Source organism: Anarhichas minor, unplaced genomic scaffold (genome assembly GCF_050575085.1).
Source record: "Anarhichas minor isolate MPS153535 unplaced genomic scaffold, ASM5057508v1 ptg000035l, whole genome shotgun sequence".
NCBI lineage: Eukaryota > Metazoa > Chordata > Actinopteri > Perciformes > Anarhichadidae > Anarhichas > Anarhichas minor.
The window spans coordinates 2,521,008-2,548,775 of record NW_027466481.1 but is presented as its reverse complement, the minus strand read 5'-3'; the positions used below and the strand labels follow the sequence as shown (position 1 = coordinate 2,548,775).

The 27,768-nt window shown below is 42.2% G+C and overlaps 1 protein-coding gene across 1 annotated transcript; it reads right to left on the bottom strand.

The window, feature by feature from the left end:
* Positions 1-82: 82 nt before the first annotated feature.
* On the bottom strand, positions 83-26,235 carry fhl3a (four and a half LIM domains 3a). Its single transcript, XM_076106735.1, has 6 exons — positions 25,970-26,235; positions 5,369-5,541; positions 4,198-4,372; positions 2,061-2,230; positions 1,757-1,943; positions 83-1,421 (listed from the first exon to the last, which is right to left on the bottom strand). The coding sequence occupies exons 2-6, from the start codon at positions 5,522-5,524 to the stop codon at positions 1,270-1,272; spliced, it is 840 nt and encodes a 279-aa protein (XP_075962850.1). The 5' UTR covers positions 5,525-5,541; positions 25,970-26,235; the 3' UTR covers positions 83-1,269.
* Between the last annotated feature and the right edge of the window lie 1,533 nt (positions 26,236-27,768).

The window sequence follows — 27,768 nt, the reverse complement described above, 5'->3', positions numbered from 1 at the left end:
CAGAAAGCTACGGCCTCATAAACCAGGAATGGATATTTCACTGTAACCACAAATACACAATTATAAAAACTGCCCAGCAAAGATCAGTCAGTGTACATTTATTTGAAAGGACTTCACAAATAAAACTAACCATGTAGTATTTAGCCGTATCAATTATCATCTTTCTTTTTTCTTTTTTTACAGTAAGTTCATACTGTTATCGCCTCAATGTCGTATTTTCTATCTTAAAATTTATATTTGCCAACTCTGACTCACCAGCATCAAAGCTGAAATAATGAAATACAGGTATTTTTTTTTAATAACTGTTCACATACATGTTACAAACTAACAATGAAAAACAGAACACTAACAGTGTTTAGAGCAACAAAATAATTATTGACGCAAATCATGGCATGCATACTCCTGCAATACACAACGGCATTTCATTTCAGCTTCTTTGGGGTTAAATGGTGGCTCTTTGAGCAACGGTGATAAAAAAAAAAGATTCATTACAACAAATTTTAAAAAAGACAGAAACAAGATGAATATCTATGCGTCATTGCAAAGTTTAAACAAAAGCAGATACAGATAACACAAAAGTGGTCTGTGTGCCATGTTTTTTAGTTGTGTTTTTATGTGCACATAACATGGTAGCAAGAGAATATCTTATCAAAAGTGCAAAGGACTTTAATGATCATAACTACCATAAACTGACTACCTCACTGAAAGCATAATTAGCAAAGCTTTTCCACGTTTTCTCCTTGTTTTTACTCTCTGACATATTGTAATTAAAATGCTGAAAACTGCAGTTATAAGAACATTAAAACAGACAAACAGTACCTCCACCATATGTTGAAATACAGACTGTGAGGTTTACATACTGTACTTTAGCAGTGTTCTGTGTCTTGTCCTCATAGCCTGATCTCGACCTGAAGTGGCAACTTTTTTTGCAAAGTGACTAGCATTTTGCGTTTCTTTGGTTCAATAGTACATAACATATATAAGTAATGTTATTCTTAAGGCACTCCATAAACTTTGTTGTATAAAATCATTAACTTTTTTGTTAAAAGAGGAAATCTTTGTGGTGGTTCATTGAAACGATGCAGCACTAACTCGTGGATGAAAATCAGGGACCACGAGGAACTGATCTCTTTATATACAAACAACCTGAGAGGCAGCATTTGTTAGCCTGCGTTACCTTCCTCGGTAATGACTTGGGGTTCTTGAAATGCTGTGACGAAGGGTGAAAGGTAAGTCAAGGGATGGGCGAGAATGTGGTAAATGACTGCTCTATAGGTTGCTGTTGCAGTCGCGGCACAGGATCCTGTCACCATCAGGGAAAAAGCCGGCGCCCACCAGTGAAGCAGAGCACTGGGAGCAGGTGAAGCACGCCTGATGCCACTGGCGTTCCTCAAACGAGATGTACTTCCCTCCTCCAAAACCTAGAACAAGAAGAGCATTGAGACCAAACTGTATGTTGAGCTTTAGAGAGCTGACTTTGAATTCAGCAAATCATGCATGCTTCAAAACATAGCTATTGGGAAAAATATGATGTATTTTGAGTTTGAAAATTCAAAGCCTCTGAAGACTTGGCTTCAAATTATTTCTTTGTAACGCTGATATCCATGACTAAATAAGCAAAAATCGGAGTTAAAAAGGTTGCGCACACATGCAGAAACTGGATGCCAACCTTAGAGTCAATCTATTTTTAGTGTCAATCAAAAGTGCGGTAGCACAAATCAATATTATCGTGTAGAACATAGCGATGAAATCTTACCTGTGATTGGTTTGCTGCAGGCCTCGCACTTCTTGGCATACAGGCTGCCAAAGCACTTGAGGCAGTAAGGGCTCTCGTCTCGGGAGGTGAAGTGTTGACCCGCCAGCTGTGTCTTGCAGCTGGTGCACACGAAACACTCCTTATGCCACGGCTCGTCCCGATAGGTCACACCACCTTTAGCCAGGGTCTGAAAATGAAAGAGGACAAAGATCCTTTTCAGTCACTTCTAAAATATACGTTCTTGACTATTTTGTTGGACTACCACGCGAGGGTCAGTGGGGATTCTTTTGATAGCTTTACTGACCTTTTTACAGCGTGTGCAGCGCGGGGCGAACTTGTCCTCATAGCAGGACACGCAGTAGTGTTCATCCTTGTCAGGGATGAAAGACTTCGAGCCAATTGGCTGTTCGCAGCTGTGACAGATGAAGCAGCCCTCGTGCCATGTAGAGCCTCCATACTCCAACTTCTTCGTACCTAGCAGAGAGAAAGAGTGATGACGGGAGGCAGAGAAAGAAAAAGAGAAAGACGGATGGAAAGATTGAAAGAGAGCAAAGGGAGACACTTCACTTTTTGTGTAGAATGCATCTTTTGCCGCCCTTCTTAGGATTGTTATGGCCATTTTGGGTTCTTTGGTGGTAATTTTATTGAACTATGAAATGATACACTTGCTTGAAGGCATATAAAACTCATTTTGTTTCTCTAAGATTTATTTCATTTTAAATCATAATACCACAGGCCCCATACTTCTTTCCTACTGCTGGAAACTGGCGGCAGGCCGTACAGAAAGGGATAATGCCATTTATTTTATCCCTTAGCTGTTGAACTTTTTATTATACTGGTTGGTGTATTCTATGGCGACGCAGTAATTCAAGTGGAACTGACATTAAACGCTATCGTTTCACTGCTTCAGGCTGTGTGCTGAGGCTGTGTCTCACAATCTGAAAAAGTCAGGAATTACAGGGGAGGAAAATATTAGCAGTTAGGTATTTGACAAATAGAATAAAAGCTGCAATGCTAAATAGGAACAGGTTATGCATGCACATAACATAGGTTCAATAATAATTGGCTGAACTTTAAGGTGCCATCTGTGTGGACTGAGTCTGGAAAAAAGAAGTCTGTTCTATTGCGGCCCTTGGACCTGAAATGATCTGCAGGTTAGGTTCAACCTAGAATCCATTCATCTCGCTAGCCAGTTTTAAACAAAAGTTATTACACGTTTTAAACACAAACTGCTCTTGGAATAATGCGTAAGACTTTTGTCATGTCTTGTTGCCTTTTTTTGTCTGTAAGTATCATACACTGTCTGTTGAACCTCTTCAGTTGATGCGTGGACTAATGTTTTGTTTTTGTTTTATTTTATGAATGAAATTGACGTGCACTTGCCGTTTAAATTTGCTGCTTTCTTTGCCATCACAAAAGAGATTTTATCTCAGTGCATTTTATCTGGTTCAATGAAAAAATAAAAAGTCCATTTACATGGCGCTGGTATTAAGTTTCTTCTCTCCATCCGTCGCCGACATTAACAACTTCAGCTGTTCGACTTCGGTTGTTAAACAAAGAGAAGTGTGTCTGTTTCGAGGGTGAACATATTTTTGTATCATAGCAAAAGAGGCTCTTTGTTCTTTTGTTGGAGGAGAGGCAACACTTTCTAGAATTGTGCATCTGAATTTTTGGAGAAACAGGGATGCTTAACAGTTTGCAGTACTGTACAGTATACTACTAAACCCCCGGATATTTCCTAGTTAAGATATCTTTGACAACATCACTCTCTAAAACTATTTTTTCCCTCTCAAGGTGACTCACCTGAGCATAACTTTACACGCTGTAATGCAAATGTGTGATCTTGATAAGAAAACATAAGATTACCTACAGTAGGAGTATAGGGGACTGTGTAAGCTGCTACGGGGGCGCTGGAATATCTGACTGACTTATCTCTTGTTATCATCAGTCTGCTGGCAGCCCACCAGCCCCGGGGATCTGGCTTACAGACAACAAGTCAAGCCGACTGGCAATTACTCTGTCAAATTCAGCCCTGGCTGCTGCTGCTAAATCCTTCTTCTCTCCCTCTTTTTTCTAAAACCTCTTAACTTTCTATATCTGCTTGTTACTTTATACTTTTCAAATGTCCCTGCTTCCTGGAATTTGTCACGTCATCATTTTCCAAAGTCATTTGCCTATCTATCTTAAAATTTGAATTTGTATACGGCATGGAAAATACAATGTGTGACGAGACTAATATAATATATAATATATGGCACTGTGAAATGCATTATACGCAAGGTATGTGTATTTGTACTTTTAAAATTTTATTTAAATCAACTCTTTCATGTCCAAAGAAACACAATGCAGTTGGAAAAAGAGTCATTCAGAGAGCACAGATGGGATGAGCCTTATATCTCAACACCCACATTTCTCTATGCACATATTTCTTGCACCTTTACCTGGCATGACGACTTTGTCGCAGGCCACACACTTGGAGGAGAACTCATTGCAGTAGCAGTCATTGCAGAGCAGCGCGTCATCCTGGCTGGTGAAAGGCTCATCTGCCAACGAGTGATCACAGCGGAAACAGCGGAAGCAGTGCTCATGATAATGCCGGTCCTCGTAGAAGAGCTCCTGGCCAGAGAGAACAAGAGGAGCCAACAAGAAATTTAAATTACCTTTCAAATTTGTTTTCATGTTTTACCGCAAACAAGAAAAATACTGCAAGATTTAACGCCAACAAAGGTTTCTGGTTTGATTGGTGTCGGTCAATCTGACATGTGTAAGGTCAAGTACTTGGTTACACTGCGTGTGTACATGTACAGAATGTACTGCACTTTTGAGCATGATTCTGTTAAAAAAAAAAAAAAAAAAAAGTCTCACAAGGATGTTGAATTGATTGTCTGAAGGGCACTGAGCCAAGAAACTGTTGGCTTTATTTTTCACCCACTGCCCATGAGGGTGTTGAGAACTCATTGGCCTCCTTAGCTAAGTAAACTACTAAGCACTGTATCATGCCCCACTCTGTAAACTCCACTAAGCAGCGTATGTCAGTCTTAAATGATCCACTTCATGTTAGTGTTTTCCATTAAGGCAAGATTACATTTTAACTTGAATGTGGGGAAGAGGGAGACGGTCCCTCATGCTGCATTTTTACAATCTTAGACAAAATTTAGCCCGTTGGCTTATGTGGACTTAGTGGAAATTGTCTGTATGTTAAATTAGCCTTTACTGTGTCTTGCCACTCAAAATATATAGAACACGCCTCATTTAGCATGAATTATGCATCATTAAATGACGTAACTTCTCTTATAGAGATCCAAAGCAATTTTAAAACATGGTAAAAAATGGCTTAAACTTAATTGCGGCTTTTTATTTATTTCAACTTCTAACATGTGGCTCAAACCGTGCAAAGACGAAGGTCACGAGTGCGGTTCATTCCTCTGGGCATGTACTAAAGAAAATGTATGTTTCCAGAATTCTTTAAGTAACATGTAATGTTTTCTTTCTTTCAATCAAATCTAAAAAATGGTGGTGTTGCAATTTGAATTCGGTATGATCTCCACATGTTACTGTTGAGCAGCAGATAGATGACTGCATGTCTGATCATGTCAAAAAAAGATGCCTTACCCTTGCGTCATGGCCGATCAGCTCCTTGCACTCATCGCATGTGTTTGAGAACCGGCTGTCGTAACAGGGGATGCAGTAGGGACTGTTGTCTGACTGGATGTACTTGCGGCCGTACAAGGACTCCTTGCAGTTGTCACAGTCAAAACTGTCAGCCATTGTAATTTTCTGTAAACCTGAAACAAAGAATGGAGAGCAACATTAAAAGAAAAAAAAGACAACAAATGCCAACGAATCCAAACGAGATGAAGAAAAGAACAAAGGGGTGAGACAATAGAGGAGGGGAAGAAAAGGGGAGAGAGTCTTGAGGAATGATTCAGTCACCTTTTCCGGCCCAGCAGTTGGATGTCAGTATAGAATTTCTCTGCCAATATTTACGCTGTAAATACTTTGGCTTGTACCAGCGATGAAGCTTAGCTCAAACAAAACACGGCGTGCAAGTGGGAGCAAGTGGAAAAAGAGAGTGGGAGAGCGACAAGAGAGGCAGCACAAAATGCCTATTAACTTTTATTGCCGTGTGATGAAAGTGTGGCTGATGCGGAGGGAGGGGACAAGAGATGGAGCTGTCACTTTGCTTTCTCTCGGTAACTACCAGAACTGGTGAAGATCAAAGCACGGATGCAAACAACTTCTCTCATGACTGAGTGGGCTATACAGTGGTGTATCCGTGCATGTGAAGCCCACGCATCATACACACCTGTAAATATTTACGAGTCAAGAATGAATTCGCGAGTAGAGCGTGGACCACCAACAGATACAGAAACCCCACGAGGCGTTTGTGAGTGTTTGCGTGTGTCAAAAGCACAGACACTTGAAACTGTTTGAACATGACTCCCTGAAAAGTGGCTTCCTGTCAGCATAAAGACGCAGCTACAATAACGTGCATGTACACACACAGAAGGTGTTCTGTCAAAGTACCCGGTTCTCACCGCGCGATAGGCCCCTCCATCATGACTGAGCACACAACAAAGTGACAGAATGATATTGTGAGAGCATTATGGCAACAATATCAGGTTGCCAAAACATTACAGCATGGCTGGAGGAAAGCCCAGTGATAAGTGATACGGCCCCCTGGCCCGGTGCACTGCTGGCTATTCATTCCCACCACCCAGTAATAATAATCCGATATATTAATCAATCAAACTGCAAACTGGCCCTGTGCTGCCTGTCTTACACACCAAAAAAACTGCACAACCATAATTTACACAAAGCGCGCAGGAGACATGCGAACACATTAAAACACAGGGCGACACAGAAAAAGGGAACAAAGACTAAAAGCCAAATCACACAAGATCCATCATCAAAGAAAACATTTAGTCCCAGACTCTCATGTTTCATTTGTCTCAGCCCTTTGCGAGACAAAAGCTCTTAATGAGTCGGGGTGAGAAAGTCAAGACCCAACAGACTTCACCTGCTCACAGTCTTCATATTTAACCCAGCGACAGGCTTTTTGCTAACACAACAGAGAGACGCTCTCAGCACCCTTTGATGACCGTAAGTAATGCTCGACGGCCCTGTTGCATCACTGGGCAGCCATATCTTTCTATCTAATGACTGAATGGATACATCTTTAGTATCTGTTGTCTCATGTTATAGTATCCATCAGGGGGTTATGGCTAAAGACCAGAATAAGCAGCTGTGGTTGGCCTGTGTAATGTACAGCAAGGTGCGGAGTCAGCGTTTTAACTTACATTTCTGTTCGCTTCACACACCATTCTTCAGACGTTGCCATCAGCCCACGTAACCACAACCTCAAGATTAGATCAACAAAGTAAAGAGCTGAAAATGAGCACTGTGACCTTAATGCTATCTGCAGTGCTAGCAGGTATGTGCTGCGTTTGCATGCCAGGTAAGAGAACGAGACGGGGCATGACTCACAAAGCCGGGAGGCCAGTGCTATGACGTCTGATGTCAACTTTAATTTCCAAAGCAAATCAGGCAGCTGTTTATTGCCCTCCCCGAATTCATATGTATCATCCACATATCCACGTACTAAAAGGCTGCGGAAAGTAGGTCATGAAACATCTCAAATGCAGAAGTCTAACTAGCCAACGTCCCTGTACCTGAGATGGATCACTCATGGTGTCCCTGGTTGCATTATTTCCTTCGCGACAAGTGTTGTTATGGTCTCCAGAGGGATGTTTGAGCAAAAATGACTAGTTTGCCAGCAATCAGGTATAGGAGGACTAAATAAAACACAGATGGGAACGTTACGCTCAATTGCAAAGATTCCAAAGCCTGGTACATAAATATGTAATCCTTTGGAAAACAGACGAGAGGCTTGTACTTCAGAGAGATTTAGCTTTGAGTATCAGTGTTTGAGTGGCCAATGCAGAGCCTGACATCAGCTCCTGACGGCACAGGCTCTCACAGAGAGGGGCATGACGTCAGTGCACTGACCCCCAGGGCGATGGACTAAGATGTGACTGCATTAATCGCTGACCCAAAACCCACAATGCCGAAGAGAAGAGAAGAGAAGGATCTGGGACACATTGAACTTCAGTCCGGAGGCCAGTTCTCACAGGGCTTTGTATCCGACTGCTACTGTATATGCCAACTTCCCAGAAGAGGTCCATCTCCTTCATGTCCAGAACCCAGTGACTAAAAACCCTGCTCTGGGTAAATATTGTTCCCAAATACCAGAGCTGTGACTGAATCCAGCCCCCTGGGAAAAAGTGTGGGCTTCAAGGAAATCACCACTGCCTCCACACAAGACAATGGTCAAGACAATTCTACTGAGTTTAATTATAGTATTGCAGCACAAAGTGTTGTTCTCTATTTAATATAGACAACAGTGCATTCCATTCAGAGATCCTCGGAGAGAGAGACTAAAATGTGTATTATTTAATGCAGCTATATGGGTCAGTTTTAATGACTGCAGAAATGTCTTTAACTGGTTTTCTTAACCACTGCAAGTCTGTAGTCTGCTGGATGAAAGGCCTTACAATGACCTTCTGATTGGTCAGCCGATCAGTCTGTTTGCCAAAAGCAAGTATATCCAAAGCAGATGGATGAATTTGCTGCGGTTGTTTCCTTTACGGACAAACTTTACAATTTTAGGCCCACCACTAAGGCTTAATGAAAACCACACAAACTCTGCCGCTCATAAACTATATATCTTTTATTTTTGTCAAAGAGAAAAGCACGATCAAAATGAATTGTGTGTGTTAACTAATGACTCATATTTTCTGGTTGTATATAATTTGTTGGCAAGTGGCCATGGTATAAGCAAGACAATACCCGCTTGTCGGATATTATCCCCGTACTTGACGTTGTGCTATGTGATGAACCTTTTTTCTGCAAGCAGACATTTAGACTTTTCATTTGTTTTCACACATCCGACTAAAAGATAGCTAAAGAACGCCAAGGCAACGTTCTACTCATCACAGCCCTCCCCGGGGTGAAGTTCAGGGCCAATAGTGAGACACCACAGAGCAACAGACCAGTGCTCACAAGCAGGCTGTATGCTGTTGCTGGGAAACACAGTCATGTTTGGTTACTGAAGGGCCAGCAGATATACCCAGTCCAGTCTGGTCCCTCAGGCAGGCCTGTTAATCCCCAGCCCAAACTTTGCTTACGCTCCGGTTGATTCCAAATGATCAGTCCGCACAGCCTGCTGGGAACGAGCCTGCCAGTTCCTTACTCCCTTTCCCTGCCATGCCTAAGTAGAATCTGCTTGTAAAATACCTGTTTTACTAAGACTAGACAAATCATTTGACATCATGTTACATCAACAGAGGAGAGAGATCACAATGACACCAATGTAACTATAACATGTCTTCTTCCCTAATGTCTCTCAGAACCTTTAAGTTCTTCTTTACACTAGAGGAGAAGATTTCACTATGGTGTATAGCCTAAATAGAGAACATGTATTGTGAAATCCAATTCATTAATGGCACTGAAAATGTTCACAAGGGTTGGACTGTCATGTAAAAGACTCCAAATGTCTAGTTAGAAGATCTGCAGGCATCTATTGTGGATCAGCTTGTGTCTAGTATAATTGATGTTGCAACATCTCAATTTACAGTAAACAAAGAGAGACAGAAAAATACAAAATCTCACTCTAGGTTCACAAGTAAGCACACAATATTTCGAGTACACAACATTTTGAGTTTCTTTATATTTACTTTAAGCTAAATGATGGGGATTTTCCACGAGTCCATATACTTAATGTCAGTGGAGCAGCTGTTGTGTTTGTCACTTGTTGACGGCTAACTCTGTTTTTTTTTTCCTTTTCTTACAACAAGAACAAAACACACATTGTGGCTATGATATTGCAGGGGCCAATGTGATAATGTCATATCTCTGACACAAAAAGGTCACATAGCGGAAGTGGTACAACTGTATCCACCCTGATAAGACAACATGACTCAGTCTGGCAATGATGCATGACAAATTTTCAAACGGTTTGGATTATTACCAAGTGGGCAACTGCTGTAGAATGAGGTCTGCAAGCAACACAGTTAGTCAGAAACCATTTCACTACCAGGGCAACTGCTGTATTTGTTAGGTCTGTTTTTATAGGTCCATTGTGACTAGTGTGCTTTTATGTCCAAGTGGATGCTTTAACAAGTGTGGATGTTAATGTGCATAGTAAGGTCTGATTTACTTTAAGAAAGTGGCAGCTACAAAGCCACTCAGTCACCTTTAACGGTTTGATCTTTTGGCAGCAAACAGAGAAAGGAGTGTGTTGATGAAGGAACGGAGGAGGAATCAAACACAACAGTGGGACAAGAGATGAGAGACGAGAGAGAAAGGAAAGAAAAAAAAGAAGAAAGGTGACAATTTAGAATTCTAAACCTATGACAAGTCTTAAATCAAATTAGAGGAAAATAGGGAGACGGCTGCGTTTGGATGAACACATACCACCACATCGCCTTCTGTCTGGTGCCTGGACATCTTCCAGAGACAGTAAAGCTCCTTGGCTGGCTTTGAGATGTAGAAAAATTACAGCACTGAACACTTGAGTATATCATTTGAGGGCCTGGTTGAGCGTATCAAAAATAAAGTACAATGTCAAAAACACACTTCAGAATAGTTCATTTGTGTCTCAGTCCAGAGGCCACTTGAAAGGAGCCTGACAGAGAAGTCGTCTGATCTCATTTATTCCAGCGCCTCATGACCGTGGAAGACTTTTCCATTTGGTGACTAATGTGAGAAGACAAAGGCATGAATTGCACAAGACTTTTTTAATGGTCCAGAACTTATGTTTATGACACAATGTCAGAGGGATTACATTCATGTTTTTCTTCAAGGGACGGGAAACCGAGGTCAGGTCCTCTGGGAGAAGCTTCCAGATCCACATATTATGTGAAACTAGACACTGCACAAGCTAAATCACATCAACATGACTAAATGTGTGCATGGACAACTAGTCACATCCATTCAGGTCAATAAATAAACAATAAAACAACGCAGAAGTTGGACGTTGAATTATTAAATTATATTTGTTATATATTTCTCAAAAGTTTGGTGTGCATCAGATGAATGAAGTCCAGTAATCGAATCGTCACACAGAGGCAATGAATCTTATCACAGGAAGAGGAGGAAATTGCTCATGAAGGAGAGATAATGCAGCGGCTCATTCATAAACAGATGTCCTTATTTAAACAAGCTTACACGTACTGGTTACGCACATAGAACAACAACAAAAAAACATTTGAATTCCGATGTTAAGAAAGAATTTTGCTTACTTAAAGATCATAAAAAAATGTCAGTTTAATAAAGCACCATGCTGTTCAGTGTGGTCGTGACACTGATTCCAAGCCAGAAAAACAAAACTGCAGTCAACATCGTGACATTTACGGCTTTGAGCAATGTGCGGTCATCATTTATACGATGGGGTCAGCACTTGGATTACAACCAGTGGCTCCACTACGAGTGTTGTCATTTCTGTAATCTCTCCGTCTTGCATGAGAGGAGAACCTTGGCCACCCACATCCTCAGGACACCACATGAGCCTTTAAGCACGGAGCTACGGAGAACAGCTTAATTTACTGACAAGCTGTGGCAGGGCGGAGTAAGAGTGGGGGGTTGGTCCGGAGGCACCTGAGACCGCATCTCTGTGGGAAACTGGGTCAGACTTGAAGATACAGTACAGGCTGCAGGACCAGACACTGGAACGCTAACCTGTTATTGTCCCTGAGCGTTTAAACACTGCTTGGTGTGGTGTGGGACAGAGCAGAGGGCTCAAATGAAAGCCAACATCGTAAACATAAAGGAGGAAAATGACTACCTGCTGCATAAAATGTCACCATGGCCTTTGTAATTTGTCCCTCCTTGGCAGCTTTTAATGACCATGCTCGTGTGAGGATACGACTTGATGTCTTCTAATATTAGCCTTGATTCTGTTGTGCGGCACACACTGCAGCATTAGAGCCAAGCTGCAAGTAAACTGTACGTCAAACCTTCTGGACTCAATTATTAAAATGATTTAACATGGTGATTTAAATGTGTACAAAAAGATAAACAAAAGCAGAGCACAAGCCTGCACTGACAGATGTTTGGTTATACTTAAAACATACATTTGTCATAATCTGACAGTTACTTGGCACACAGAAACTTGAGGACGTGCTAGCAAGGAGGACTCCATGTGCATGGCACCGCTTTCTGAAGGCGAGAGCAGCTGAAAATGCAATTTTCACAACTCATTGGTCCCCTTCCACAGGCCTGTCTCAATTCCAATGTTCCACAATACGCCACCAACATCAAACAATAGCGTCGCAATTATTTTAAATCATACAGTACTGTCCCAACCACCATGAGGGAAAGTTTGGAACTCAGGAATGAATCTGAATTTATTTTTGTATCACAGTGTCTCTGGATGACCAGGAGACGACATTTTTGGCCTACATTTGTCTTCCTTTGAAGAAAAAAAAATGAAAAAATGCTGCCATACATTAGTGCTTCACATCTGGTTTGCATTGGGGAAACTATGCAGTCAACTCCTGTGTGCCAGGGGAGGGTTTGGAGAGTCACTGCCTGGAGAATGCAAGAAAGGTTGTCTTTTTTTCTCTCTCGCTCCCGCTCGCTCTGTGCTGGTATTTGCCGGTAAATGTTTAGATGGCAGAGGGAAAACTGGAGCGAGAGTGAGAAAGGAGAAAGCAAATCTTGAAAGCAAGCAAGAAGAAACTTGACAGTCTGCTAGCTGATCTTTGGATACACTGAGTCGGTAAACAGTGTGGTGAGAGCAGAGGAAGGTAAGGAATGCAGAAACAACGGAGTTAAAGAGAGTGCGTGATAAACATCCAACAGACAACAAAAAGATTAAAAGCTGATGCCTACTGAACAAAACTGCACTGAAAGATAAGTACATAAGGAAAACTGAGAAAAGTGGTAAAAAAAGATCTCAGGGTAAGTTGCCTTTTTCTTTTAGACTAAATAAGTTGAGCAGGGTTGTTCTAGGGCCTCTGTGTGAGAGGACGAGTATATTATTTGTCTTTGAACAAACATGGCCAATAATCCCAGGGACCCCTTTACTCCAGCATTTCCCAGGGCAGATTTGTGCCCAAAAATGGACATCGTAGTCATTATCCTGATATCTTCACATCCTCCCTGTCATCCATTATCCTGTGAGCCAAGGGGTAGGGCATCCCTTTGAAATCTGAAGCCTTCACTGTTCAGTGGAGACACATCTCAGTTTTGACACCTGCTTAGTTTGCAGAGGACTGTGGAGTTGTTGTTCAAATAAATGTATTCAATTTGAAAGCACCCTGGCTTACACACATACTGCACTTAACATGTGTAACGCAGCCGGGGCTCCATTCATATCGGAGTAGAATGAGAAGCATGCATAGTGAGGTCAGGGTACCTTCACTTGCAAGCTGGGTGATTCAGTTACTGGTTTGCAAGCCCCTGGAGAGGATGTTGTTTTCACAAGACCTCCAGAGGGGGAACGGAAAGAGCCCTTCTGATGCAATATCTTCAGTGGCAAAACAGAAATATCAACTCTTGTTTGTGTCTTTGGGCCTTTGCTACAGGCCAGGCAGACACGGCAAATGTCTCGCAAGTCGCAACGATGGAAAATTTCCTCTGGGCCGCTCCTATAAATAAAACAAACTGCTTTCAACTGTCAGAGACAAGAGATGTAGAGGCCAATCTGGCCTCCTTTGATTTACACAGGTCCCAATATGGATTTGAGGGACGTGCCTTTGAGCTGTTGCTTTGGTGTTTTGGACCATGAAATGTGATCATGGAGGAATGAGCTTTGACTTTGTCGTTTCTGCTTTTTATATGATAAAAAAATACGTCATGGACTTTTCTCTTTTTCTTCTATTTGAGCTATGGCTATATCTTTATTGTTGAACTTTGGTAGAAGTGCATGTTATGCAGCTTTGTGGCCTTGACATAAGCCCAAATACAGTCAGTGTTTAATCAGTTGTTTTTGATGAGGAATTTCACTCTCATCTCATGGCAATGATTTGAATCTCGAAAACTGAAATAAAGAAACAGGACCCAAGGAGATTCAAGTATTATAGATACATATGTGAGCAAAGTATATCAGGAGTCAGGTTGTTCTGATACAATGTTATGAAAAGTAGAGCACTATTACACGTAATCTTGAGCCAGGACAGGTGATGCAGTATAAAGAGCGAAGTCAACATAGGGAGGAGATACTTTAAAATCAACTCGTTAAAAGGTTAAAAAAGCCCAGTAAGCGTGATGATAATGACTGCATCATCATTGGTGACGTAAACGTGACAACTGCTGTTTAAGCACTACCTCTGTGGCTAACCCACAGGGACTGAGGACCAAGGCTAACTGACAACCAAAAGACACAAAATGGCTCCGGCAGACTGGTCATTCCCAGGTGGTCTCCTAATGTTGCTGAGTCAGCGCAACCAGCCAGGACATCAAGGAGCTGGGATAAGGTTTCACAGGCAGCACACTCAGCAATCTAAGCATGCCACACACAACTGTGCAGAACACACCCACAACTGCTAGCAATTATTTATAACTCATTCAGACTTGCGGCTCGTGGCTGCAGTGATGGCACCTGACCCTGAGGTTAACGCCCAGACAAGATTGGTATTTGTTCAAGCATACATCCCAACATCCCCAGACATGAATATTCAGCATGTTGTTATAAGCAGGTGGATGTTTCCAATCATTGTATGCCTTTCATGGGTATTATACAAAATAAGCAGTGACAACAATCTACATTCATGACAGCTGCACGAATCATCTCCTACAACAGACCAGAATACTCACCTCTCTTCCTGTCTGATTCTGTAACCCTGAGAAGATGGGTTCATATGAAAAAAAAGAAGAAAAGTATTACGTTTTCTTAGAAAATCGAGGGGGTGCCTGCCAAATGTGAAATACTGGGGTGGATATCCAAGAAGTAATTTCCAGTATGTACAGCCATTTTTTCCCTTCACAGACACATTTCCAAGGCAACGTGTAAACAGTGCCCTCATTCCCCTGGACCATAAACCTCTTGGCAGTGATGCTCAGTTCTCGTTTCATCCTGCGCAGCGCTGACTGAGGGTACAACCCAGCGTTTTATTGTGGCAATGTGAAAATTGATGTGATGTGCTATGAAAAATATGGAACCCATCAGGGACTTCAGATATCAGATAATAATACATCACAAAGTTAGATCACTAAGGGAGATTTTAGACACCCCTGCTATTTCTACAGTGGGACCTGTAACGCAGATGTAGAAAATCAGGTCTATCTTAACTTTAACAAATTGACAGTTCACCAGTTCATACAGTTAAATGTATACTATTATATGGGTATTTTAAATCACCACACAGTACAATCCCACAGCATAAAACCAAGGATCTAAAGATAGACGTGATAATGTGAGTTGACCTCTGAAACATCTCTGTGCACCATTTTCCTGTCATAAAATCCCAATGTCTTCTTCCTTTACTCTGGTATGTGCTGTGAGAACCAAACGCAGGTTAATTTCCTACTGGGCAACAACCCTTTCCACCAGTGTTGGGTCGATAACAATGAGGATGTCCAAGTCAGTATGCACACACACACACACACACTGTGCTTCTTCCTTTTACCTCAAACAGAGACATCTCTGGGACTTCTCAGGAAGTCGGTCACACACATTTGCAAACACACAGTCACAATGAAAAAAGCAAGCGTATTATGTCTGCAGACACAGGCACACCTGCAGCCATGTGCATGAGGAGTCACACACCTACAGTAGTATGCACACGCACGTACAAACACGCAAGGCTGGGTGTAGATAGCGGGATCAAACTAAAAAACAAACACAGCAGCCAAACTGGGGGACAATGGGCGACTTGTGCAGGAAGAGCAGACACCGTGAGCAGCTGCATACACACACCCTCAGTTTGTTTTAGTCCCTTTGTGGGGACTTCCTCCCCGAGTGTAATTACTGCTCATATTCACAATCCCTGGCTTTTCTGCTCTGAATGAAGCGGATAACATCAAACAATTTGATGTATTTAGGAAATTAGTTTCAAACAAAGTAGAAATATCTTGGTTATGACAATCCAAACACATCGAGTAGATGATTAATTCAAACCAGACTGAGGCACTGGGACTGACTACTGCCAAGCCACCCGCCTTACTCCTCAATCCTCACCAGCAGAACAGAAGATGGAAGCTCTACTTATTCAAACAATGATGTCATCATTGGTGAGACTACTGGAGCGAGAGATTTAAACGGCAAAGTAAAAATCTGTTTCCATTCAGACTGTACTGGAGATACTATAAATTTCCCCCGATAATTCTGCATACTGCAGCAAAAAAAGAAAAGTAGCTGGACTCTGTAGGAACATATCTCTCTTAACCCAATTTGTATGATCCCAGAGAGGGACCACCTCCTTTTCCTCTATGTCACTCTGCCTGTTTGCGTTGACCTCTAAATAGGTCACTGAGGAGGGAGTCACGAGTCCATTGGATGCCCTGGCTGCTCATTTTGGCTTGTTGGAAACCAAACACGCACTGATGAATTGCCACATAATCAGGAAGTGCATATGTGAGTGGTACGCTAGTGGAGGTTGGTGACCTAAGGGTCATTTATTCCCCCCTCGCCGTACCGCCAGGAGAAGGTCCCTGCTCTGAAATGCAGCAGGCAGGCTGTGTGGCTGGAATGAGCTCACTTCAAAGGTGTCCATAAATCATGCTGCCATGCATGCCAAGACTGCCTCCACCCTCCACGTCCCCCAGACGCTCATCCACCTACCCTTTCTCTTTTTCTCCGCTGTCTTTCCAGCCAAGGTTCACCGAGACCTTGAGCCTTTGTGCGTTACCGTTTCTTACTTGAGCTTTTGCATGCACCCACACTGCCAGGAGAGTTGCATTTGTTTGTGTGGTACTCTGGCTGTTAGCAGGTCATGTAGAAATCAATCGTAGCAGAAGAACAACGGAGCGGTGGAGTGGTAGCGATAGATGTAAACATGTACTCGCCCACAACCGATTAGCGCTGGTATCAAAAAGCAATACTCCCTTTGGTAGACAATGGGTCTCAGTGGATTTATCTGAGGTTCATTTAAGTCTCGAGAAGAGCTGCAAGTTCAGAAATCCTATTGCTAGTTTCTCGACTTTGCCAGAACAAAGCTGCAATCCGTCAGGTCCTTATCTCCCAGTGTCACACACTGGGATCTCTTTATCATGCAGCCATGCAAAACACCATTCATCTTCCCCACCTAATTCATTATCGCTGATAAAATGCAAAGTCCCTGCTCCGGTTGTTAAATGGGGGGGACGACGTGAGAACAGGTGCTTTGGTAAACACTGATAGCGTAGTTGAATTATGTTGCTTCCCAAGCAGACCTGTCTATCTCTTGCAATCTAATGAGCACAACTCTCGGCCGACTCTTGTCCGACCTCATTCTCCCTTTATCCTGCGCGTCTTTGCTACAGGAGTATTCTTGGCTTCGAGGGATGCGGGAACACTGCTGAACACAAAACAGACACAAACAAAGTGAGAGGCAGCTAGTTGAAGGCACAACGGCTCCGCGGCCTCTTCATCCATCAAGTGAAGTGTAAATGTCTGTCACGCATTGTGTAAATTACCAGGGTATATGTCTCTGCCTTGATTATTGGACGAGCACAATCCAGTGGCACTGGTGGATGAAGGTGAAAAGAATCATGGCTCTAACTTACAAACAGTGTTGTGCAGAGGCACTGTAATACTCCCCTGACAGATCACCGCAAGCATGACATGCTGTGACCAATGATCATCATCAACCATGACATCTCATAATGTGGGACACTTTTTCTTCAGCAATCATTAAACCTAAAAGAGTTTCCACTCACCAGTGTTGAGGAAGCGTGCGATAGGATGAGGGATGTTTTTCTTTTTTTTAAGAGGGGTTGAATGCTTCCACAGTGAAGTAATGGCGCTTGTGTCATTGGCCCTCTGCTATGCTTTGCTCACCGTCTGGCCCCCATTTTACCCATTGATCTAATTTCCATTGCCAACATTGGATGTGGTTCTGTTTGAAGCTGAATGTTTAGGCCCATTAAAGCACTGACAGAATTGCAAACGTATGGTGGACCTTAGGAAAAGTAAAGAAGAAAACAACTTAGTGATGTTTGCCAGACTCTTGGAGTAAACAGAATGTACAGCTCTGAGCAGCGTTCAGTTAGGTGGGAAAACCTTCGATCCTATTTACACCTGGAGTTAACGAGCTTCTTGCATTCTAGCTCTGAGCTGGTTTCAATTAATGTAAATTAACGGCATTGAAATGAAAAAAAATCTGAATTCTCTTTCGCTCATGGGATGACTAATATCAGCACTTATTTTGTATATAAATTGTTAATGCCCAAGCAGCCGGCCGCCTGTTTGAACAGCTTGTGCATATTTTTGGGTCTGCATGTAACAGTGTATGTGAATTTATATAGCATGTACATATAGATTGGTGGAAGAGATGTGTTACATTTTGCTCTTCGCTACTATTAATGCAGTCAAGCGCCATCTCTGTAGGTGGTTTGGCCGAATGCCCGAGACATATACACTACATCAAGCTGTCACTTGTAATGGACGTCTCTATCTGTCACGCAATTCCACCGGCATCACGGAGAAGGCTTGATTTCTAGGAATAACTGTAAAGAGCTATACAGGCACTCTTAATGCTCAGATAAGACTAAATACAACACTATGGTCAACTTTAAGAAGAGAAATCTACACCTGCCTTAAGATTAAGTGCAGAGTGTCTGACGTTGAATGTCTGAATGTCTGATACCATTGACGACAATGACGTCAAGACATCTATAATTTTTGCCCATGAAATGACATGAAATTCCTACAAAAGTACACCAAGTCACTGTTCTTCTACTTCACTGTACCATCTGTAAAATGTATTGCAGAACCACATGCAGTGCAGCGAGTGCTCTTGACTGTACCCATCTATGCTTTTCCAGCTGTGGAAGAAAGACAAAGTTTTTATTTTGTATGCTATAAAGGATATTTATGATTATGCATATGTGTTTTTGTAATCTCGGAACCAGAAAATAGAAGCATGACAGGACTGCATTTTCTTAAGTACGCTGTAAAAATATATTTTAAAATGTTTGAATTCTTTATTGGTTTCTGAATTTATGGAAACTTACAGCTTTAGTTCACTCGATAGAATAGAGGTTTTTAATGTATATCTATTTTTGGGGAATAAATAGACTATTAGTATTTTGCCTGATATATCTCAGATGCATAGACTGTAGATAAATAGACTGGAAAAATGCAGGGAAAGGAACTTCAAAAGGAAGATTTTTTTTCGAGGATGACCTCAGCGCCCAGCGCTGCATCTGCAGACCTTTGGAGCTTGGTAAAAAAAACAATGGTCTGGCTACAGCCCCATGGTTTTCTATCTAGAGGGTCTTCAAACACCAGATGATTAAGCTAAATACTAGTCAGAGCAAAAAAAAAAAAACTGTATCTGGTCCTGGAGGTCTGTGAAACATTTGGTTTGACTGTAAATGCACTGATCTCCCTCTGGACTAAATTATGTCCAATTACTACAAACATCCTGAGCTCAATATGATCTATTGGTTATAAATATGCTGTCAAACAAAGCAGTACTTCACTGTAATGTTCTCACTGCACCACTTTCGAGAACTTCAATTACATCAGGTGAACGAGAGCTGACGCTGGATGCTTTGGGGGAGTCACAACATGTTCTTTCTCTTGTGTACGGCTCTTGCGATGAGCGTAAATAGTTTCTGCACAACAGCAGAAACTTTCCCAAGATGGAGAGGTGGTATACACAGAGTGAACTAAACACAGTAGGGACTTGCATTTGTCTTCAATTACGCCTTTCTGTGACAGCCTGTTGACAGATGCGCCCGCAGGCAATAATAGTGCACTCGCACCACTCCTCATCCTTTCATTCTCTCTCTTAACTTCACCTGAAGAAGCCAAGAAATCCCTCCTTAGCTCTCTGTTACTCGCCTCTATCGTAAATCAGCGTCATCATCTCATCGGGGAGCCGACGTCCTTTTATAGCCACACCAAGGATATTTTCTGCCATTTAAGGCTCCTCCAATGCACGGTGAGACGGCCGTTTAGTATCCCATCAAGGTGAGGGAACACAGGGAAGCAAAAGGCCAAGAAACATTCTGTCCGCTTCCTTCTCGTATTCAACGCAACTTTGACAGCTTTCAAAATGTGTGCCAATGTGTGCCTGAGCAGTGCCAAGTGCACTCTTCTCTGTGTATTTTGAAAAAGGTGCAATGTCGTATACAGTCCAATTCACGCACTAGTGACTGACATAAATCCACACCACAGTGTACGTAGCGTGTCTGGCTTGTCGAAGCCTGTCTCTGTAGAGACCATTGTCTTTCCAACAGAGCCATAGAGATGAAAATGAGAGGGTGAGACAGTGTGTGTGTGTGTGTGTGTGTGTGTGTGTGTGTGTGTGTGTGTCTGTGTGTGTGAGAGCCTGTAAATACTAGCGAGCAAAAGACATAGCGGGAAAGAATGATGATGGTGTAAGACAGTCTGGATAAGTAGTCACATTCTTGATCGCTCGCTAGTTTCATCATGCAGAGCAGGCGTTTTAACAGTGTTTACTTTCAGCGAGGGGAATGCTCTCGCTCACAGCTGCCCTCCAAATAAACAGTCTTGTTTTTATCAGAGACAAGACAATACACATCTAATCAGGACGAGTGACTGCAACAAGTCCGGCCCTTCTGGTTCACCCGTGGAAGACGGTAGTGCAACACAGAGAGCATTACTGCACATTTGAATAAAAATGCATGCGCTCAACAGCGACACTTTGCCATACACCCACACTCTCATGACTGCACTTCCTCTGCCATTATGTCATTCTGAGTTCATTCTTTGCAGATGTGGGAGCAGCCAACCCTATTAAATGTCTGGGAAGCAATGCACACTACTGCAGTTGGCACTGTGGCAAACTGAAGTTACTTGCCATATAAAGACACAACTACCAGGGCAACAGTGGGTGGACGTGGAGGTACAGTGGTGGCATGGTGGAACAAACAAAGCACGTTTACAGTGCCAAGGCTTAATTACCTCTCCAAGACATCTGTTATGAGAACAGAGTCCTGCTAGCATGTTGTTGTGGAGAAACACTTTGTTAACGGCCCAGTCTCTCAGGTATTTACTGTGGTTTGAAAGGTGACATTTTGAGCCTCAGGCATTGTTGCCTTGTTTAATGCCTGCTGTGTATCACTCCGTGGTTAAAGACTGCATGCCACATGGCCTCAAATTATTGCCCAATTAAGCCAGTGTACAAAAACATCCAATGGGAAGGGTGACGACATTGCTGCTCCCATAGAGATAAAACCACTCGGTTCTTTCTTAGGTTGCTGTTAAATGATTGCAGACTTACTCATACTGAAGCAATATGTCCAATAGCAGTTTCATCTCAAAGATGCCACGGGGTGTAGGGGTGTCAGTCAGCCACAAAACTTTGGTATCAAATTATTCACTGAGTCGACAATAAGCAATATATAAATAAAGCAATGTAATAGTGATCCACTTCTGACAGAAGCCATGATAATTGTAGGTCAGTGGACCAGCGATTCCCTCAATAACAACATTATCCAACAGAAGATCCCTCTCTTATCCCAGATATAAAGCTGTGGTGCAACAGAATGAAGTGCAAACCTTGGCCTTTTCCTTTGTCATCTCTCTTAGCAGTGATTTATCAGGGTGAAATAACATCTTATTGAATTGCGTACACCGGAGAAATTCTCCTCACCCAACATTCTTCTCCTCAAGTGCCTCCATTAACCATAGGTTATCCTATGATTCTGCCATTAGCCACAACCCGACATAACCATTAGTTACATGAATTCTTAATACACATCACATTACCGGTTGTATAAAAACCACTGCAATTTGTCCGCAGACTTCAAATTTGTGCTTTTCCCTCTCAATCCTCCCTCCTCCTTGATGTGACTTAGGTAGCTGGTTTTGGACACCAGTTTGCTGACTGAATATATCCAGCTGTCATGCTTATTTATGGACTTTCATGACATTTATTGTTTACCCAGAATAAACTATTTTTATGGGTGCCATTGTATTGGGCAAGCAGTAACATTAGGCAATTCCAGATAGATTTGCACACTATTTGGCAATTCATCTTCCAACTCACAGCAGAGGTGAGGGAGGTTCCAGGAAATAAAGACAGGTTTGTTTGGGATCCTGTTCCCAAGAACAAACTGTGTCAGGTTCGGCACATGATGGTGGAGTTGGTAACCGCCGCACGTTTTGCATCATAGCATTCCTTTCATTAATTCCTAAGAAAATGTACATGCCATTCACTTCCATTGGAGCATGATCCTACCCTCTTCCCTTAAGGCGAGGGTGCAGGGAAACAGTCATGCCTGACTCACACCTTTCCTCAAGCTCCCAACATGACCGAATGTGACGATGCAGCAGTGAATCGACAGGATCCCTGCACCCAAACAACATCTGTTTCATGGGAAACAGAGCAAAGAAAACACTGATAAGTTAGAGGGGCGGGGGCGTACCATTCATTTAATGTGTAATAAATATAACAGATGAGGCCAAATTAAGTAAATCAAGTGATGCAAAGCATAGCCCCATTCTTTCATAACATATTATTAGTTTGTATTAAACTAATAAGTGCGTAGTTATGAGGCATCTGCACTTCTGTGCTTACAATTTGCTATTTCCTCTGAAAACAGCACTTCCTTTGAGGGTATCGGGTAAGTGCTAGCTATAGACCTGTAATTGTATCCCTAAAGGAATGTAATTACCCCATTAGCACAGAGTCAGTTACCTTTAACACTCCAGAGCTGCCTATATAAAGTGTATGTTCCCTTTACATAAAGTCTCACATGGAGTGAACGCTGAGAGAGCCCAGTGAGTGAGAAAGAAGAGAGGGAAGGAGAGCGAGGAGGCAGGATGACTGGATTGTGAGGGGGGGGGGGGGAGCATATTACCTCCCACAGGGGCCCTGGCTCAGCGGATCAAGTTTCAGACGTTTACCAACAAAGCATCCATGGAGGAAGTCTTGCGCCCCTCACAATAACACCCCAGCACCTGGCTATCCCCACACAGGAAACCTGAGGTCACTTCCTCCCTTTCAGGGAATTCAGACACACTCCTGCTGCCAGCCACGCGCCCCCACAGCATATTGAAGAGGGTACTGACTACCAGGGGGGAAAGACACGGAGACGCACATGCAACAAACTGAAAAGAACGTCTGAATTATGAGAAAATACACAGCTGAAACCATGTGATTTCCCAGGTTTTCACTGATACAGTTCAAAGAAGAGGTGTGAGCCAGACACATTCTGTTAACACCAAAGCAGAAAGAGTTCTAATTTTCCTTGTTTTGGTCTCACATGTAGCACAGATGTGATGTGTTTTTTTTTTATCAATATGAAGAGCTAAAATCTGGATTGGGTTGCATTGTTTAATTCTGGTTGCAGCCAAGGTTGACAACAAGGTATGCACCCTAATTGCTGTGATTAAACTTCTCAAAAGTTTAGCAAAAATTGGGACAAGACACTACACAGAGAAAAAGTATAAGTGAACAATCAGTTGATGATAAGAGAGACAAATAAGCAGAAGAAGCATTATAGTCTGAAGTAAAAAATCATCAGATATAGCCAGCATTTTGTAACCCAAAAAACCTGCTGATTGAACGGAGAATGTGTCCTCCGAAAGACAACGGAGACAGCTGCAGAATGTCCAAAGAGAAGTGCTTCAACACAAATCTAAATTCTGCTCGCTAACCACCTGCAAACACTTGACCGCCGGTTCTCCATCATTATCATTGGCCTTGATTCAAACGATGCCAGCCCATAAAACCAGCCACAACCAGTCCGAGTCATTTAGCTGCAGTTTAGAGCTGGCCGGGGTCCAACCACCACGCGGGGCTAACCTTTGGAAAACACCGAGACCTCCGAAGAATGTGACCATGGTCAATGAAGCAGAGAGGGAGCGAGGAAGAGGAAGAAAGCAAACAAACACATTATACAGCCCGTGGGCTCTGTCAAGGCTAACTTCCCAGATGCTAAATGGGACAAAATGACTGGCTTTTGGTTGCAAGGGGTTTATGTCTGCTTGTTGCCGTGACAAACAGTTTGAGTAAAAATATCTTGTCAGCGGTGAAAGCACAGCGGGATGCCTAAGAGCTCAAATTCCTTTAAGGTGTGACTTCTTAACAGACAGAAAAGAGATCTGCATAATTCAAGCCATAGTTTTAGTAATGGCTTTGACATATAGTTCAAGGAACTGAGTGGTTTTGTACTTTCTATAGAGTTCTAAATCAAACTTGCCTGGATCTCTGTATGTTACAGATCCATTAAAGCTTCACTGATCAATATTTTTACACTAACATATCAAGTGACTACATGAAGACATGGAATGCTTAACGATTTACTCATAGTGACAAAAATAATCACCCAACTCTGCAATTCTCCTTATCGCTACAGAGCATTTTAGCATCTTTCATTAGACTATTTGGTTTTTCTAGGGCCTGCAAATGTATTGTTTTTATTCAGTGTCACCGCTCGCGTCAACCTCATTTCCAGCAGCAGCAAATTAGCTCTGATAAATCCACTGTACTATACTTGCCGAGCAGTTAGCTGGTGAACATAGTGGAGCATTCAGAAGCTAAAGTGCCAGATATTTCCCTCAGATGTTGGTAGAGATCAAAACAAAGCTAAAAGGTGGCTGGAGACACGACTTCACATGAGTGATGGTGTTCGCTCAAATTATAGGACTAAGCGGTTTCTTCAGTATCTCATACCGACCGTGGATGTTAATATATTGTCAGCACAAGAAGCAAATGTTGTCATATGCTTAAGAATCAACTGAGAAGTCTAATGAGATATTAAAAACCGAATTACTTTACTGTCTCTAACAAGTCTGAGAGCCAAGTCAGGTATCATAACATCAAATCTTCTTCCAACTGGAACTTCTTTTAGTCTTTTTGTGAACTGTAGACAAGCTTAAAAGCAACATCCATCTCTATTTTTTCACTATCCCCAAACGTATTGAAGAAAAGACGATACATTCCCAAAACAACATGTAAGATCTTGATCAAATATTCTCTTTTGGCAAGTCCCAACACTTGACTTTCCCAACGTGCCCACTGCGCCCAGATGACGCAACAGGTGGAACAACAAACGACCGTCACTACGATGATTCTACTACTGCTATGCGCTGTGATGTGATGATGTACGGCCAAAACAAAACCAGAAGCTGCAGCACAGACACACCCTTCCCAGATGCACGCTGCCATATCCCACTTCCTGCTGCCGAAGAAAAGACAAGATTAGCTTGAGGGACTTTGCTCTCTGAGGCCTTCACACGCCGCTCAGCTGGGAGCTTCTGTGACACAACAGTTGTTCCTTAATCCTTCCTCCACACAGTTGAATGGCTCACACGGCCCAATAATACAGTCTGTTCCTCCACTGATGGGATAGTAGCGTGAGTGCAGGTGTGAGACTGTGATTAGCGTGGCAGAGAAAAGAGAAGAAAAAGACATAAACACGAGAGGCAGAAAAACACAGAGGCAGACAGAAAATGTCCAGACTCCCTCTCTTGTCACAGGAAGTGGGTCCTCTTTCGTCAGGGCTTTACTCCCCAGGCGGCATGTTTGACTAAGGTGTGAAGCATCAAGGCTCGTCAAAACGTCAGGCCCACGCCTGCTTTAATCTTTACACTCACAGATGTTTTGCTAAACTCTCAAAATTCAAAGTATAGAAAAAATATGATCTTAAGGTGTTCAATTATGTTTACAGATCATAATTACTGTGTTAAATGACATGTTTACGGATCATAATTACTGTGCAACTAACCATACTGCCACGACTAGTGATAATAATAATAATACAAATAAACATATGAAAATGATTTCATAAAAGGCTGTTATTTCCATTCATTCTAGATTCAGATAGTTATACTGTTGTCGTCACAATGTTTGAAATTAGCAAACTTCAGTGATTCTTCATGCCATTCATTTTCATTGGAAAACCATAACCACAATCATTATGATGCTTGTTTACACTAGTTTATTTTCCCATCAAATAAAACATTTTTTCCCCGAATATTTGACGTAAAAAGAGTTTTCATTGATTATGAACCCCCCACTGAGGTCGAAGAGCCGGACACTGACAACGTAAAAAAGTCTCGATAGTTGTAAATAAAAAGTGGAGTCCTACCAGGAGTACTGTCTGAAGTCTGGAGGCACCTTCTGCAACTTGACAGCGCTAAGCCGCCTCCCTGTCTCTGTCAGCGGACACTCGCTCAGATCAGGACCGGGATCAGTCTGCAGGTCGCTACTCCGGCGGCTCAGCAGCGTCGCTCGGCAGCTGTAAAACGTTTGTGTGTGTTTCTTCTGACAGTAGTCAAAATCTCTGCGGCAGAGAGTGATGCAGTTTTGCCGGCTACATTTGTCCTACTACTGAGGAAGTTGCTGGTGAGTCACAAGATCCGCCCCCCCTCCCCAAAAAAGCCAATCCTCCCTCCCTCCTGCGACTTCAAACGAGACCAGAGAGAAGCCCAGGCGGTGGAGAGTGCGATGGGAGCTCCCAGCAGGGCCCTCTGTCTCCGTGGTGCGCGTTTATTTTTCAGTCTATTCTAACAACCAGTGTGTGTGGTGAGTATTGGTGGAAAGGAAGAGCCTGCTTTATTATGAGATTACTGAGTGTTAACTGCTTCCTGCTTTTAAGCTTCGTTAATGAAGTTTATACGCTTTCAGTAAATCAATTAATCAATCATCTTCAAGATAGCCAATGAAAAACTACAGGTTTTTTCATCTGGGTTCAAATAAACCCTTTTCTGTCAGAGAGCCCTGAAGACAAACTTCTCACCTGTGAATCAGAGATAGTGGTCGATTGGTGTATGAGATTAATCCCTCACAACAATGGGTTTTGTTCACACTTTACTTGGAAAGTCTGAATCTTTACAATCAATAAAAAACAATTTAAGGGATTTAGAATGAGAAATAGGTTGCGTGGGTGTAGGTTAGATTGTAGGTCATGGTTAGGTTTTTAAGGTTCAAAATCAGATTTAGTTGAAGGATCAGCATAAATTAAGGTCAGGGTTAAATATGTAATATATTACATGTTTCAAACAAGATGCATATTCTAAGGGAAACATTAAATACATATACATATTTGAGCATTAAATTGGTGAAATTGAACCGTTTTTGTATAAAATAAAACCTCTATATGACTTTTCTCTCTTTTTTCCTGTATGTACTTTGTCTCAAGTGACCTTTGATGACTAACCTTTGTACGCCCTGACATTACCAAACAGGGTTAAGACCAACCCAACTGTTTGATTTCGCTTCCCTGTTCTACAGCATGGGTCCTTTTCTCCAGTCCAGGATTTCTACATCTTACCATTTGAGTCATTAATCAGTGTGTAACCACAGTGTTGTTGACAGATAGCATTGTTCTACTTCTTTTATAGCAGATATTTTCTATTCAGCCCATTCTAAATCAAACCTGTTTGAATCTCTGCATGTTAAAGTTCAATTAAAGCTCCATTAATCAAGTTTTATATTCACAATGATTATGTGTAATGTTAAACGGGTTGTGGTAACCCCACAGATAATCATCAACAGTTCCCCTCATCTCTACTGAGAATGTCTTTGAACTGGCTGTTTGGGTTTTCTGGCCTGTGACTGTAGTGTTTTTCTTTCTCGTCAACCTCATTTCAAGCAGCAGCTAAAAAGCTCAGATAAATCCATTGCACTCTACTTGCCGAGCAGCGAACAGTTTGCAACTAGCTGGTGAACATAGTGAAGCACTGAGAAGCTAAGAAGCCAGATATTTCCCTCAGGAGTTTGTAAAGATCAAAACTAAACTAAAAGGAGTGGCTATTGGACTTCCATTTCCCACTTCACATGGAGGGTAATGTCAGCTCAAATTCTGGGATTGACAGGTTCTTCAGTTTCTCAGACCGTTGATATTAATATATTTTCACCACAAGTAGCAAATAATTGTTATATGCT